This window comes from Mercurialis annua, linkage group LG2 (assembly GCF_937616625.2).
Source record: "Mercurialis annua linkage group LG2, ddMerAnnu1.2, whole genome shotgun sequence".
In the NCBI taxonomy this organism is placed as follows: Eukaryota; Viridiplantae; Streptophyta; class Magnoliopsida; order Malpighiales; family Euphorbiaceae; genus Mercurialis; species Mercurialis annua.
In genome coordinates, this window is record NC_065571.1 from 46,685,230 (window position 1) to 46,700,087 (window position 14,858).

The 14,858-nt window shown below is 39.5% G+C and overlaps 1 protein-coding gene across 2 annotated transcripts; it reads right to left on the bottom strand.

Annotated features, from left to right (window-relative positions):
* Window positions 1–389: 389 nt before the first annotated feature.
* Window positions 390–7,506, bottom strand: LOC126666646 (uncharacterized). Of its 2 annotated transcripts, none has more exons than XM_050359477.2 (7): window positions 7,081–7,506; window positions 6,611–6,951; window positions 5,426–5,611; window positions 5,173–5,274; window positions 5,007–5,081; window positions 4,765–4,881; window positions 390–1,971 (listed from the first exon to the last, which is right to left on the bottom strand). In XM_050359477.2, exons 1-7 carry the CDS (start codon window positions 7,349–7,351, stop codon window positions 580–582), a joined length of 2,484 nt encoding a protein of 827 aa, XP_050215434.1. In that variant the 5' UTR covers window positions 7,352–7,506; the 3' UTR covers window positions 390–579. The 2 variants fall into 2 exon arrangements, with proteins under 2 accessions (XP_050215434.1, XP_050215435.1); XM_050359478.2 differs by having other exon boundaries at window positions 5,010–5,081; window positions 7,081–7,505.
* Between the last annotated feature and the right edge of the window lie 7,352 nt (window positions 7,507–14,858).

The following is a 14,858-nucleotide window of genomic DNA, read 5'->3' on the forward strand; positions in this document are numbered from 1 at the left end:
CAATTTTCTCACGCTGGTTTCTTCCAATTCTCATATTACATCATTTGAAACCCATTGCTTTTCTTGGTTAATAAAGAATCAAGAATGGTGTTTAGATAAGAAACTTGAATGGTGGTGATGAAATGCAGTCAGTGTTAGGAGGCAGTTCCAGTTTTTTAACCAACTTCAAAAATGAAATTCTTAAAAAAATAGCATCTTCTAAAAATATTTCAAACATATCTCAGGCAACAATGCTGTAATCAAACCCAATTTTTGGTATATTCTAAAATGAATATTCCTATAGAGCCAACAGCAGCATTAAAATAGTGAAATCTGCAGGTGCCCTTGTGAACACAGTTATATAAATAAAGCTTCTAGTTCTAATCATACAAAGCAAAAGACCAACAACATTTTAAAAAATAAATAGAGCCTGCATTCTTAACTAGCATCATCTGGTTACATAACACAGCGATATCTAAATGTTCAATAAAATCAGAAAAAGTTAATGCTATTGGACAAGTTTGATACAGGAAATTTAAACTGCAACAGCTTAATATTCGTCACCGGTACAAACTCCACCTTCAAGCTACTGCACAGCTCTCAACGTGGTGCAGCATACACCTGGGTTTGATCATATTGAGGATAACCTGGCTGGGGAGAGACAGTTTTCGCATAACTTGCTGGTGCACTCACTGTTGTAGCAGCAGCATAAACACCCTGTTGTGGAGCTGACTGCTCATAACTTGGTTGAGTTGATGTTGGTTGAGCATAAGTCTGCTGGCCACTTGCTGGTGCAGCTGCAGCATAGACAGTTCCAGGTCCAGGGGCATATGCAGGATCCTGAGACCCCTGATACCCATAACCCGCGGTGTTTTGAGCTGGCTGTTCAGGATAACCTTGCTGGGAAGATGGATATGACCCATAACCCGCAGTGTTTTGAGCTGGCTGTTCAGGATAACCTTGCTGGGAAGATGGATATGACCCATAACCAGCAGATGGACCTTGCGCATAACCAGCCGCTTGCTGTCCACCTGGCTGACCATACGATGAAACCGGTTGGCCACCTGGCTGACCATAAGATGAAACTGGTTGGCCACCTTGCTGAGGATAGCCAGTGCCCGAAGCGGGCATTCCTTGATTGTATCCATCAGTAGCTGATGGAGCTCCATATGAAGGATATGATTGCTGCATGGGCCCACTTGATGCATATGGATACTGTTGTTGAGGTGGCACACTTGGACCATAAGATTGGCTGGATTGAATGGGAGCTTGGTAAGACATATCTCCTGGTTGACCTGCCCTGGGAGGACCATATGATTGAGGCGGTCCCTGTGCCGGCATTCCATAGGATGGTTGCTTTCCGTACTGCTGCTGGGTCCCATAGCCAGGTTGGTTGGTGGGCTTTTGGTAAACTGGTTGAGAATTCCCATGCCCGTATGGATGCTGTGTCTGGGCATGATTATTGTACTTTTGTTCTTCATATCCATGCCCATAGCCCTGCTGAGGTCCTGCCTGGGAATAAGGAGCTTGATGCCCATAATCTGAACCATGTGGTTGTCCATAATTATAATTTGCTCGTGGAGGATGGCCCATACCAGGGCCAGGAGAAGGACCATGAGCATGCCCAGAATTGGGGTTAGAGACGGGCGCAGATGATGGGTGATCAGATGCATGACCTCCTTGACCGCCATAATAATCATAGCCACCGCCATGTGAAACTGGCCCCTGCATGTTGTTGGGAGGCCTTTGCTCCCAACCAGAACCGTAGTTACCTCTTGGACCCATGTGCTGTGGTGGATAACCACCATAACTACGAGGTGGATACTGTGAATTCTGAGATGGATATGATCCTCGATGATGATAATCATAAGAGCTGTTGGACTGTGACGAGTAGGAACCTCGAGGACCCCAGTTGGACGGACCAGTAGGTCCACGGGGTCGATGTGAATGCTGCTGGTTATAACCTCCTGAGGGATGTGATGGCTTCACATTCTGCCAAAGAAGAAGAATATTAGAGGAAAAAGAGTAAGCAATTATCCAGCAGAAAGGAACAAGTACTTGGCACAAAAAATAATAGCATAATAGTAAATTCAGTAACCATCTCTATTTTTCCCAAAGCAAAAGGTATGAATTTTCACCCCTACAATAATAAATGAAAGCACAAGTTGAACAAAATGAATTAAAAGAACTGAAATTAAAAACAAGATCAGGGATGTTTAATTCTAATGTTACTTCTAGCAAACAACCCAAACATAAAAAACAATAATACCATGGAATTAAAAGAAGCCATTTATGTAGACATCCAAGGAAACAACTCATGCCTCAGACCTTCCCAGAAATAAAATCAGAAATAAGCTATTGCATGATACACAATCATTAGAGGCAAGTCCTATAGCAAAATTCTGGACCATCGAGATTCATCAGCCTTATCATATGAGACATACATGATCCTTTTTAATGAACCGATAGTCAAACTTAAAACCTAAGGGTAAAAATAAGTGTCAGATGAAGATCAAAGCAAAATGAGAAGGCCATGAGTGATATAGAAGAACTTTAAGATGTCATACATGCAAAAATGTATGCCTAAAAACATACATGTATACATGTTCTGAGAAGTGTTGTCTTTCACCAAGCGGGGAGATTCATTTTACTACTAAATAGAAAATACTTATCCATTAACTATACTTCTTGAATCATTTGGGGAAACAAAAAATGCTCTTATTAACTTAAGAATTCCGGTAACAGCTCAAGGGTCCTCCTATGCAGCTTCTTCCTGCTTGAATTATTCAATTCAGATGGTAATCCTGTTAAGCTCAGAGCAAAATAAATTCCCAAGTTCCCAACACTTCAATATGCCAAAACAGTAAAAGTCAAATCCATTTTCTTCTATTGAAAAATGCCTGAAAATGAGATCATATCCGTATTATAAGGAAGACAATGAGCACCAATACTTCCAGACCAACTCGATGAATAATATTTGGAGCAACTTACAAACTAAATAAACAGGACGATCAACTGTTCCTACAATCACAAGTTAATTTGGATATAAAATACTACCAATTATGATAATCAGCACATAATTAAACAGGTGATAAACTAAGATGGAAAAATAATATATAACCAACGAGAAAATTTATCATTCCAAGAGCCTTTTTAAAATTAGAATCCATCAGAATTAACACATAACAACTTAAGACATCTTTACCCTAACTGTATGCCACCCTAATCATGAAGCATGTTGACTAAAACTAACACATCAATACTCAAAATAGGAAGTACTAGCATGTTATAGATGCAACAGAACATACTCTTGTAACAATTCTAACTTTAGGGCAGAACCATCATAATAAGTATGCTGCAATCCGATGCATGTCATAGAAGATATTTCATATTCTTCATGTATTTCAACATGGAAAAAGAAAAGAATTATGAAATCTGATGAGGACTATGTACAACATGACTTTATTCCGGTGTTATACTGTTTTTAACAAAGTTCGGACACCAGAATGCACTATGTTTAATACAATAATATATATAGTCTCACTGAAAGATTTTTAACTTTCAAGTCTCAAAGCAATCTTACCAACTATTAACATCCTGCATTTCCAAGAGTTAATGCCTGATACCTCTCTTCAGTGGATGAAAGTGAATGGTGGTTGTCTATTGCTACACCAAGAAAGCAATGCCGATCCCATGAAAAGGCAAAAGCCAGATCTGCATTTTTAAAGCCAACCAGTTCGAAATTGGCACCTTCATCATAAATAAATCATGGCAACCGACATCTTGGATTGAATATGATCTTGCTAAAGGCATTCAAGTGATCTTGTCATGGATCATTCATCAAAACCACAAAATCTCACATATTATGTCATTTGGCTCTCACTCCTCAAAAAATCTATCAGAACGCCTTTCCACGTAATTGGTTTAAAAAGGTGGTCATACATGCATAGAAACAAAATCATGACCTATGACTGCATACAGCTAAAAAACTAGACTACATACCATCATTTTATCTAAGAGGGTCAAGTAAGACTCGGCAAGAACCAAACAAGATATGAGAAATAACCACAGCAAGAATCATTGATAGATCTTTCACTCTAAAAAAACTATTTAGTGTCACTTTGATGCATTTTCCCTTCCAATTCGCACTTGAAAAGATGGCAACAAAATTGAACAGATACGGCTCCAACAAAATAAATATTTTTCTACATTAACATTTACATTATATACCCAGAATCGCTATTTAGCAAGCCCAAAACATTACCACTACGCCAAGTTCTCATATTATTCACAACGGAGGTATAAACTAACCAAAGAGTAGTAATCATAGTGATGCTTCAGAGACTAAAATGTCAATAGCACACGTCATAGAGGGTTGCAAAATAAATGGAATTTTCACCAAGATGTAAATAGAGTATGTAACTTAATTAAGGCAGCTAGAGCTTACAAGCTCTCATACAGATGAATGTGGTTCTCCACTTAATCTTTAACAGGTGCAACTGGTACTTGAAACAATATTCATGCTTTCAAATATTATTTTACCACTAAATCACTAAATGACCCCCAATATCAAAACAGAGCACAGTTATTAATTATAGAGTCTAGTTTCGTGTTAAAGTCGTACTAACAATTATTATCCAGTAACACATACCATAACCAATATGAAGGTTAACTATAGAATAATTATACTTACAAAAATTAATAATATAACAATCAAAAACATGCAACTAAACAGAAAAGAACTAGCCAAAGATCACGAGGAGATTAAAAATGTAAATAACAAACCTGACTCATAACATCCTCTATCATTTCCCTTGCTATCTCAATTTGCTTTCTATTACCGGTCACTCGCACTGTCCTTTCTTTAGATCCATCCCCATCGGGAAGATGTTGAGGAATCAACTAAATGAGTACAAATGTTAGTTGTATTAATATGATGACTTAATAAGAATGCAGCGGACAACTAAATAAATCTATTTCCATGCCTAAAACAAAATTCACTGGTATCCAAGGCCAACGATATCAACTACCTGAATGCGTGCCCCTGATTTGGCTTGGAGGGCTTTAATAGTATCCCCCCCTCTTCCTATAATCAAACCTACCTAAAAACAGTGAAGATACAAAAAAGTTAAGAAATAAGCATATAAGAATGACTATACAAATTTTATAGATTAACAATGAAAAACTAACAACCTTATCATTAGGAACTTGCATCTCAATTTGATCTCCCACTTCAGTAGTCGGAGCCCTAGGAAGACCCCTAGCTACAAGAGAAGGGGAACCACCAGCATCAGCCTGCAAAAAAAGTGAGAAAATGCCAGAAAATTAAGAAAAGATCTCCATAATCTAATAAAGAAACATATAGTATGTAAAACAAAAGCACAAGATGAAAAACAGAAAACACAGAACAGTTATATGGTAATTTAATTTAATTTAATTTAGCTACCTCTGCTATGACAGCAGTAATGAGCTTTTCGGCCGTCTTTATACTGCTTAATGTCCCTATTAGTTCCACTGGCCTTGTTGTGGAATGTGGTTCAGCATCCATGTCCCTAGTGATTTGAATTTTTGCCCCAGAATTATACTGCAGATATTTTATAGTATCTCCCCCCTTGCCGATGAGAACCCCAACCTAAAATCAACATACCTTTAGAGACTTTTTATAAACAAAAAAAAGAGCAACTAAAACAGAGACACGTGCAAAAACAACAAAATCACAAAATAAAAACAGATAGCCGGTCAACAAGAATCGCATTAATAAGGCAAACTACTATTATTACAGCTTCGAAAATGGCAAACAAACATCGGACATGAGAACAAACAAGCCAAATAACACTTCCAGAATGTATCAACGGACAACATTACCAATTGACAATCACTATCTTGCAACAGCACTGCAAATATATCTTTAACATAGTGCAATTCATTTCCTATAAAGTAAAACTGAGATCAATTCAATGCAAAATTTTGTTCCAATAATTAAAAGTTTGATTTTAGTTTCATAAAATCTAAAACCAAAAGAAACAAACCAAATATATATATATATATATATATATAAACAAAATCTTATTATATTATTTTACATGTTATTCAATGTTAAAATTCGTTTTATATATTATTTTTATGATAAATAAAACGATTTAAAAATATTTATAAAATGATACATTTTGCACTACTTGAAATTTCTTTATCCTAAACTATAAGCTTTCTTAAATGATTAAATATCATATATAGTCTCATTAATCATAACAGAATGCACTGAGAGATAAAAAGGTCACTTAAAGACACATAACCACTTATTTTATAAACTATCTCACTTTATATAGATAAAATGACTGTCTTATCAATTTGAGACGATGGGAGTATAATTTTAGCAAAAATATCAATATAGACTTTAATATAAATTGTAATTATTTGGATGATGGTTCAAACAGATTTTAATTAAAAAATATCAAATCAAACCATGTGTTGCTTTAACATCTTTTTGGTTTGACAAATAAACAAACCCATGTAATTGGTTTTAACTATTCAAACTAGACCATGTACACTCAACCCATAATTTCTATACAATAGCACACCAAATCCACCTGTTCAACTTAAGGTTGTAGTGATTAGTATACATCATTGTTACCTTATCGTTCGGAACCTCAATTTTGCGTGAAGTAGTTTGAGTATCATCAGATTCCGGTTCCTCATCCTCTGCCACTGCCACTGCCTCAGAAAGCTGGGCAGGTTTTTCTCCCTCCTCTTCTTCGTTTTTCTCAGCCGCCTCCTTTGTGTTGTCAACTTCTTCAGGGTCTTCCTCAGGATCTTCCTCATTTGATTCTTCTTCTTTGGTTACAGTTTCTTCAACAGTATGATTCTCTGCTTGTTCCTTCTTAACACTGTCCTCTTCAGCTCCACCATCTTCAACTTTCCCCACATCAGCATTTTCCTCCAGTTTTTCATCTTTTCCAAAACCATTTTCACTAGCTATATTACAAAAGAAAGAGCTTCAAAACACTTGAAAAGAAGAAAAATAACCCAAACAGCAAAAACCTAATCCCTATATAATAAACAATAGCATACAGTATCAGAGAATAATATTATTGAAGAAAATACCTAATCCATCAGATTTATTGTTGTTTTCATCATCAAGCTTTACTCTCTTAGCATCTGGCGAATCCTCGTCTGCCACGTCATCATGATCAGATTTCTTATCATCGTCGCTAGGTTTAGCCTCAGCGGTGGTTTGAGGTGCTGCTGTTCCTTCTTCTGCTTGAGGCTCTAAATCTTGCAGCTTCCGTTTATTGTGATCCGGCGGAAGTGAAGTAGTATCCGTGTTAGTCTCCGCCGCTGTCTCCGTTGCCGCCGCAACTTCTTGCTCCGCCATTACTCTAATGTTTGAAAAACTAAAACCCTTGCTCTGAGCAAACACGCTGTCGTTTAGATGTTTTTTTTCCTCTCTTTTGGAGTGTGTGCTGTTTCAGAAAGAGGGAGAGATAGAGATGATGTTAAATTTAGAGACCAATTTCTGCTTTTATTTATGTGGCAATCCTATGAATGAAGGGGTTTTATTAGCCTTTTTTCTATTTTTCTTCTTTTCTTTGTTTTTTTTTTGATAAATTTTTTTCTTTGTTAATTGCTAATAAAATGGCAACTTTTTGTGTGCTAGGGTTTCCAATTTTTGTTTTATTTTTTAATAGAGATGTTTGGAGAGTTGTTAGACAGTCCAATAAATTGTTTAAAATAAAATTTTAAGAAATTATTAAGTTTAACTTAATTTATTCAATTAAACAAATTATTTAGCATGTTAAATCAAAAATTAACTTACATCCAAAATATTAATTTTAATAAAAAATATTAAAATAACTTTGTAATTTTCATTTAATATTAAAGTATAATAACTATTATAAACATTTTTTTATTTTTATATTCTCTATTGATATTATTGACTATATTATCCCTTTATATATTTCTAAAGATAGTAATATTTTAATATAACTATTAGTGATGGAGTCTGCCTTCTGAACCGGTGAGTAAGACCTGCAAAATAAGGTAGAAGCTAACCGGACGGTGGTTGTCCGATTAACTCTCCGATACTAAAGTCAGTTTAGAGCTTTGAGCAGCGTTTTGTGTATATGAATGTAATTGTGATTCTAGGCATACATCGTGCTCCTTTTATAGTAGTCGAATATACCTAGTAGGGTCGTAATAGGCAGGTGAATCCTACTTTGTAGGGATTCGGCAACATAGTAGGGATTCTCCTGATTTGTCGAGATCTACCTTAATCTGATAAGAGTCCTATTTAGGAACGTCTTCCTAAATAGTCTTATCTTCCTAAGATAGAGCTTATCCTTCCATATATAGTGTTTGTGTCCGAATAGGAAAATACTTCCATTCTTGGTCGATTACCCGAATCCCGGACCTAGCGCGCTTCGAGCGGATCATGTGGGATTCGGTCTTTATTGGCAAATCACCGAATCTCAAGGGATTCGGTATCAGTTGGCATATCACCGAATCTCAAGGGATTCGGCGTCTCCTTCATATCTTCGGACCTTCAGGGGGAGTCCGGTATCACCTGAGAGCGGATCTCCTGTGACTCGGCTCCATTATATTTACTGTAGGATTCGGAATCCATCATTAGCCCCCCCGCAAGTGAGCTGAAGTAATTGGTATTCATGCCTTAGTAGATTTTAGCTCTTTTGGAGCTGAGTCTTTTTATATCACGGGCGAGTCGTTTTGTATTCCAGGCGAGTCGTTTCATATGTTTGTGGGTGATGTTTCTTCTCTAGTAAGATTCTTCGCGTTGCCACGTGTCGCCTATCAGCAGAGGGTTGTAACTGGATGAAGGACAAGTGTCTTCGTGCGTCATTAGTTGGTCCTCATTTGTAATTATGGGATCTCGTCTTTTCAACTTCCTTGCCTTAGGCTATATAATTGTTCATTTTTCTTCTTCTTCCATTTTTGCTCTTTCTGCAACTGTTATTCTCATAAAAGGAAATCTCTCTTCAAGCTTTCTGTGGGTTTCTTCTTCTGCTTTCAAGATTCCTCGTTTTCGAGTTACTCCTTATCTTTCTTTTGATCCTGCATATTTGCTTGCGAGGTATTTACCCTTTCGTTAATTTGATTTCTTGTTTTGAGTAATTCTTTTGCAGTTTTAATTCTGTTTTTTCTTGTTCTTCTTGTTCTTCGTCTTTTCTTTCTTTTGATCTTTTGGAATTTTAATTTCACCATCATTCCGTGTTTCCCCCCCCTTTTTAAATTTTTAAAATGTCAGAAGTAACCGAGGGGGCGAAGGGTGCTCGTGACGAGCTAGAATATACCCGAAGCTCCTTGTCGAGAGAACAGATAATTAGCTATGCCGAGTAATTTAGTTTTCCTGGGTCATATGTTATTCTGAGACCTGGAAAATTGTATCGGGCGAATCATAGCACCGATTCGCCTTCAAAGATAGTAATTTTCCATGAACAGCTTTTGGCGGGTCTTAGGTTCCCCTTAGAGTCTTTGATCGTAGAGGTCTGTCATAATTTAGGTATTCCTTTAGGTCAGCTTCATCCCAACGCGATTCACCTTCTTTGTTCTTTTATGGAATCTTGTAGGGCTCGGATGCAGGAGCCTTCGCTTGCACTTTTTAATTATTTTTATGTTTTCTCCCGCCGAAAGGGTGAGGCATTTATTTTTGCTGGTGGTCGACCGAATCGGTCTCTTTTTAGTCTTCCGTCTTCTTTGAAGGGTTGGACCCCTAAATTTTTCTTGGTTCAACATTCCTCTTTTTCTTCTTTTTCGCGAAGTTTTACTTCTAGTAAGGTTTCGCTTACTGATGTTCCTGATTTGACTGATGGGGAGAGGGATTTCGCCTTGTCTTTGTTGTCGGATTGTCGCTTTGATAAGCCCAAGTACAGCGTTCTTTTAGAACGATATTTAAGTCGCCGTGAAATACTTTTGGCGGGTCTTCCCTTAGAAGGTATTTTTCTAACTTTTGCTATTATGTTTTTGTGTTGTAAGATGTCGACTTCTCTTGAACATTTGCTTGATAATTTTCATGTCGATATGACTGTAGATATGGGCGAGGTCACTAGCGGCGTTCATAATCCCTCTACTATCGCTGCGCCGAATCCGTCGCCTGATTCGGTAGGTCTTGTTCCTGCTACTGGCGATCAGGTTCCTACTGCGACTCCTGAGTCGCCTTTGCTTCCTTCGAAGGATTCAGTTCCTTCTATGACAGAGTTGCCTACCACTGGCAAGAAGCGTCCTGTTGAGGATCAAGTTGGAGCTTCTTCTAAGCGTCCCAAGAAGAAGAAATCTTCTGGGGTGTTTGTCGATGAGGCACCTCGGTTTGCGGCTTGGGCGGATGCACAAAATCCGCCTCGACTTTCTAACGTCGCTATTCTTCATGCTTGCATGGAGAATATTATGATCAAGGAGGACATAGAGTCCATTGATCGTGAACATGGCGATGGTTTGGCTGAGTTCGCCTGTCTTGGCGGTTTTTCGGTATGTTTTTCTTCTTTTATTTTATATCGTGATTTGCTTCTTTATTTTTCTTATTTGTTGCTTTATTTCGTAGGTGGTCCAATCCATCGCTGTTTTGGAGCGTCGCCAAAGGGATGCGGTGGATCAATTGAAGAAGCTTCAGAAGGATTCCGAATCCTGGCTTTCCGAAAAACAGAAGATGGAAGAGGAGGCTGGCAAAGCGACTGGTCTGATCCAACAGCTAAGGTCCTCCGTATCTGCCAAGACTCGGGAGATTTCCGCCTTAGAGGCTCGGGTTCAGACTTTGTCTGATGAAATCGAGTCTCTAAAGTCTTCCTCAGATGCTCTCACTAAGGAGAGGGATGATTTGAAGAAAGAAGATGGGCGTCTCCGCCGGCGTTTGGGTGACTCTGGGAGCTTTTATTCCCAAGTCATGACTCAATACCGGTTGGCGATCGGGGCGAAGCTGCGGGAGCAGAATCCTGGCATCAATCTTTCTGGTGTCAATCAATTGGATCCTGCCTCTTTGGCGAAGGAAGTGAAGGCGAAGCTTGATAAGCAGAAACAAGATGCTTTGAAAAAAGCTTAGTTTTTATTTTCTTCTTTTTGTATTTTCTTCTTTTTGTATTGGATCGTAGGCGGATCCTTTGTAATTTTTGCTTGTGAATATAATGATCTTTTTTTACCATTGTTTTTCTTTAGTCGTAGAGTTAATCTAAACTCGTTCGTTATTTTGAGAAGTTAATCTAAACTTCCGTTGGTGTGATTTATTTGTAGGTCCGGATGGATCCTTTTATTTATTTTGACTCAGACAAGTCTAAATTTTTTTTAACTAAGATTCGAATGATTCTTGTTAAATTGTATATATTAGGTCTCGAGCGAGCCTTTAAAATTTACTTCTTAACGCCAAATCGCCCTTTTATTTCAAAAATGGGAATAAGTACATGCCATGAATTAATCTATTGATAATACTTTCTCAGATGCTCTACATTCCAATATCTGGGTATCATGGATCCGGTTATTGTCTTTAATTTATATGCACCCTTGCCAGTAGCTTCTTCTACAATGTAGGGGCCTTCCCAATTTGCTTGCATTTTCTTTACTCCTGCGTTTCCTCTGCCAACTTCTGCGTTCCGTAGGACCAGATCGCCTTTTTGAAATTCTCTCGAATTTATTCTCTTGTTATGGTATCTTGCAGCTTGCTTCTTATATGTAGCGGCTCGGACCACCGCTTCATCTCTCCTTTCCTATAGTAGGTCTAGACACAGTCTTGTTCTAGCCTCGTTGGTTTCTCTTTCCAGATAGTTCACCCTGATACTGGGTACGCCAATTTCTACCGGAATTACCGCTTCGGTGCCATAGGCGAGTCTGAAGGGTGTCTCGCCAGTCCCCTTTCTAGGAGTTGTTCTGTATGCCCACAGAACGCTGTATAATTCTTCTGCCCAGTTTTCCTTATACTGAGAAATCCTCTTCTTTATTCCTTGTGCTATGGTTCGGTTGGTGACTTCCGTCATTCCGTTTGTTTGGGGGTGCGCCACCGAAGTAAATTTCAAATTGATCATTAGCCCTTTGCAGAATGCCTTGAACCGTTTGCAGTTGAATTGTTTGCCGTTGTCTGCTATTACAGTGTGGGGTATGCCAAATCGGCATATTACTTCGTTCTTGAAGAATTCTTCTACTCTGGGTGCAGTGATGGTTGCGACTGGTGCTACCTCTACCCATTTTGTGAAGTGCTCTATCGCGACGATTAGGAATTTCAATTGATGTTTTCCCGTTTCAAACGGTCCAACTATATCGATCCCCCATGTGGCGAACGGCCAAGGGCTCTCCATTGATCCTTGAGGTACTGCTGGTTTGCGACTGACATTGTCGTGTCTTTGGCATTTATCACATTTCTTGACTAATGTTTTTGCATCTTCGTTGATGGTCGGCCAGTAATATCCTTGGAGTATTGTTTTTCTTGCTATGGTGATTGCTCCTTCGTGTGCTCCGCATATTCCTTCGTGGATTTCTTTTAGGATGGATTCCCCTGTCTGGGGCGAGACGCACCTAGACCATGGATGAGTTAAGGAGGTTCGGTAAAGAACTCCGTTGTGAAATGAGTAGTTGGCAGATTTTCTGATGGTGCGGATGGCTTCGATTTTGTCTGTTGGTAATTCGCCGTGGTCTAAATATTTGATCAATGGGGTCATCCAGGAGTCGGCCTCTTCGATTGCCATGACTTCTACTTTTCTGGTGCTCGGCGATTCGAGAGTTTCTTTTAACTGCATTTTAGTGAATAGATCTCCGAGTTCCGATGCCGATTTGGCGATGGCGTCGGCTTCAGTGTTTTCCTCTCTTGGAATTTGAATGATTTCCCATTGCCCTCCTTGTGCTTCCAGCTGTTGGAGCTGTGTTATGACTTACCCCCAGATATTCGATCATCCCTGTTTCTTTGGCTTGATATTCTCCCTTGACCTGATTTACCACCAGCTGGGAGTCGCTATAGATCCTTAGGATTTCTGTTCTTATTTCTAACGCTAGGCCGAGGCCTGCGATTAGGGCTTCGTACTCAGCTACGTTGTTGCTGGCGGTGAATTGGATGTTTACTCCATATTCGATTTTAATTTTTTCGGGTCCTCTGAGGATGGCTCCTGCTCCGGCTCCTTTTTCATTTGATGCTCCATCTACGTGAAGTTCCCATACTAAGGCTGGTTTGGGCTGACCAGTCTTGGTTGGAGTTATTTCTGCTACGAAGTCCGCCAAAGCTTGCGCTTTTAGAGTCGGGCGAGGTTCGTATCTTATGTCATGTTCGCTGAGTTGGATGGACCAGTGGACCAATCTCCCGGACGTTTCTGGTCGTTGGATCGCCTTTTGCAATGGTTGATTCGTTCTCACTACCACGTTGTGACTTTAGAAGTAGTATCTCAGCTTTTTAGCTGTGGTTAATACAGCCAGTGCCATTTTTTCGATCTCGGGGTATCTTGTCTCCGCGCCTTTCAGGACTCGGCTAATGTAGTAGATTGGCTTCATTTTATTGTCTTCTTCCCTCACCAGCACTATTCTGATAGTCTCGTTTGTGGTGCTGATGTATAGATACAACGTCTCCCCTTTCAGCGGTCTGCTGAGCAATGGAGAGGTGACGAGGAACTTCTTTATTTCTTCAAAAGCGTTCTCGCAGTCTTTGTTCCATTCAAATTTTTGTGTTCCTTTGAGGGCTTTGAAGAAAGGCAAGCATCTTTTTGCTGAGCAGGACATGAATCTTCCGAGTGCTGTGATTCGCCCGTTGAGTTTTTGAACTTCGTTTATATTTCTTGGTGCCTTCATGTCCATAATTGCTTTGATCTTCTCAGGGTTCGCCTCTATTCCTCTTTGAGATATCATAAATCCCAGGAATTTCCCGCCTTGTACGCCGAACGTGCATTTGTCTGGGTTCAGCTTCATTCCGAATTTATTCAGTATGTTGAATGTTTCTTCCAGATCTTTTGCATGGGTTTCCTCGTTCTCACTTTTGATGATTAGATCGTCTACATACACCTGGACTCGTTTTCCTATCTCGTCTTTGAACATGAAATTCATAAGCCTTTGGTATGTTGCTCCGGCGTTTTTCAACCCGAAGGGCATCGCCGTGTAGCAGTAGGTTCCTCCCTCCGTGATGAATGAAGTTTTTTCCTGGTCTTGTTCCTTCATCTGGATTTGGTGGTAGCCTTGAGCTGCGTCGGCTAGGCTATACATCGCGTGTCCGGCAGTAGAGTCCACGAGTTGATCGATGTCTGGCAGAGGGTAGCTATCTTTAGGACACGCTTTGTTCAGATCGGTGTAATCTACACACATTCTATTTTTTCCGTTAGCTTTTTTTACGATAACTACGTTAGCTACCCACTCGGGGTAGTGGACTTCTCGGATGAATCCCGCTTTCTCCAATTTTTCTACTTTTTCAGCGATTATTTTCTGTTTTTCTTCCGAGAACTTCCTTTTCTTCTGTTTTACGGGGTTCGCCGTTTCTGCTATATTTAGATCATGCGTAATGACCTGGGGGTCTATTCCGACAATTTCTGACGCGTTGGCGGCGAAGGTTTTGATGTTGTTTTTCAGCATGGCCGTGATTTCGTCTTCGATTTTTGGGTTCATGTTTGCGCCGAGATTTACTCTTTTTTCCTTGCCGAGTTGTAATTTCTTTGTTTCGCCTTCGGGTGCTGTTTCTTTTTCTTCGATGTCGTGATTAAGGATTTCTTCTATCGCCATCGTTTCGCCTGATTCTTCCATTGATCGTTCGTAGCACTTCTTTGCCTCGGCTCGATTTCCTTGTATCGTGATAATTCCCTGCCTTGTTGGTATCTTCATGGTTAGTGCTTTTACACTCGTCACGGCGGCTGAGTCGTGGAGGAAAGGTCTCCCCAATATCGCGTTATACGGCAAGTCGATTTCTACGACACTAAACCGCG

Bases quoted from the DNA above. Each gene is read 5' to 3' on its own strand.
- LOC126666646 (XM_050359477.2), bottom strand. From the start codon at position 7,351: ATGGCGGAGCAAGAAGTTGCGGCGGCAACGGAGACAGCGGCGGAGACT. The intron at 5,082-5,172 runs GTTGTTAGTTTT...CACTGTTTTTAG, and splicing joins TGCAAGTTCCTAATGATAAG to GTAGGTTTGATTATAGGAAG. The intron at 4,882-5,006 runs GTTGATATCGTT...GTACTCATTTAG, and splicing joins CAGGGGCACGCATTCAGGTA to TTGATTCCTCAACATCTTCC.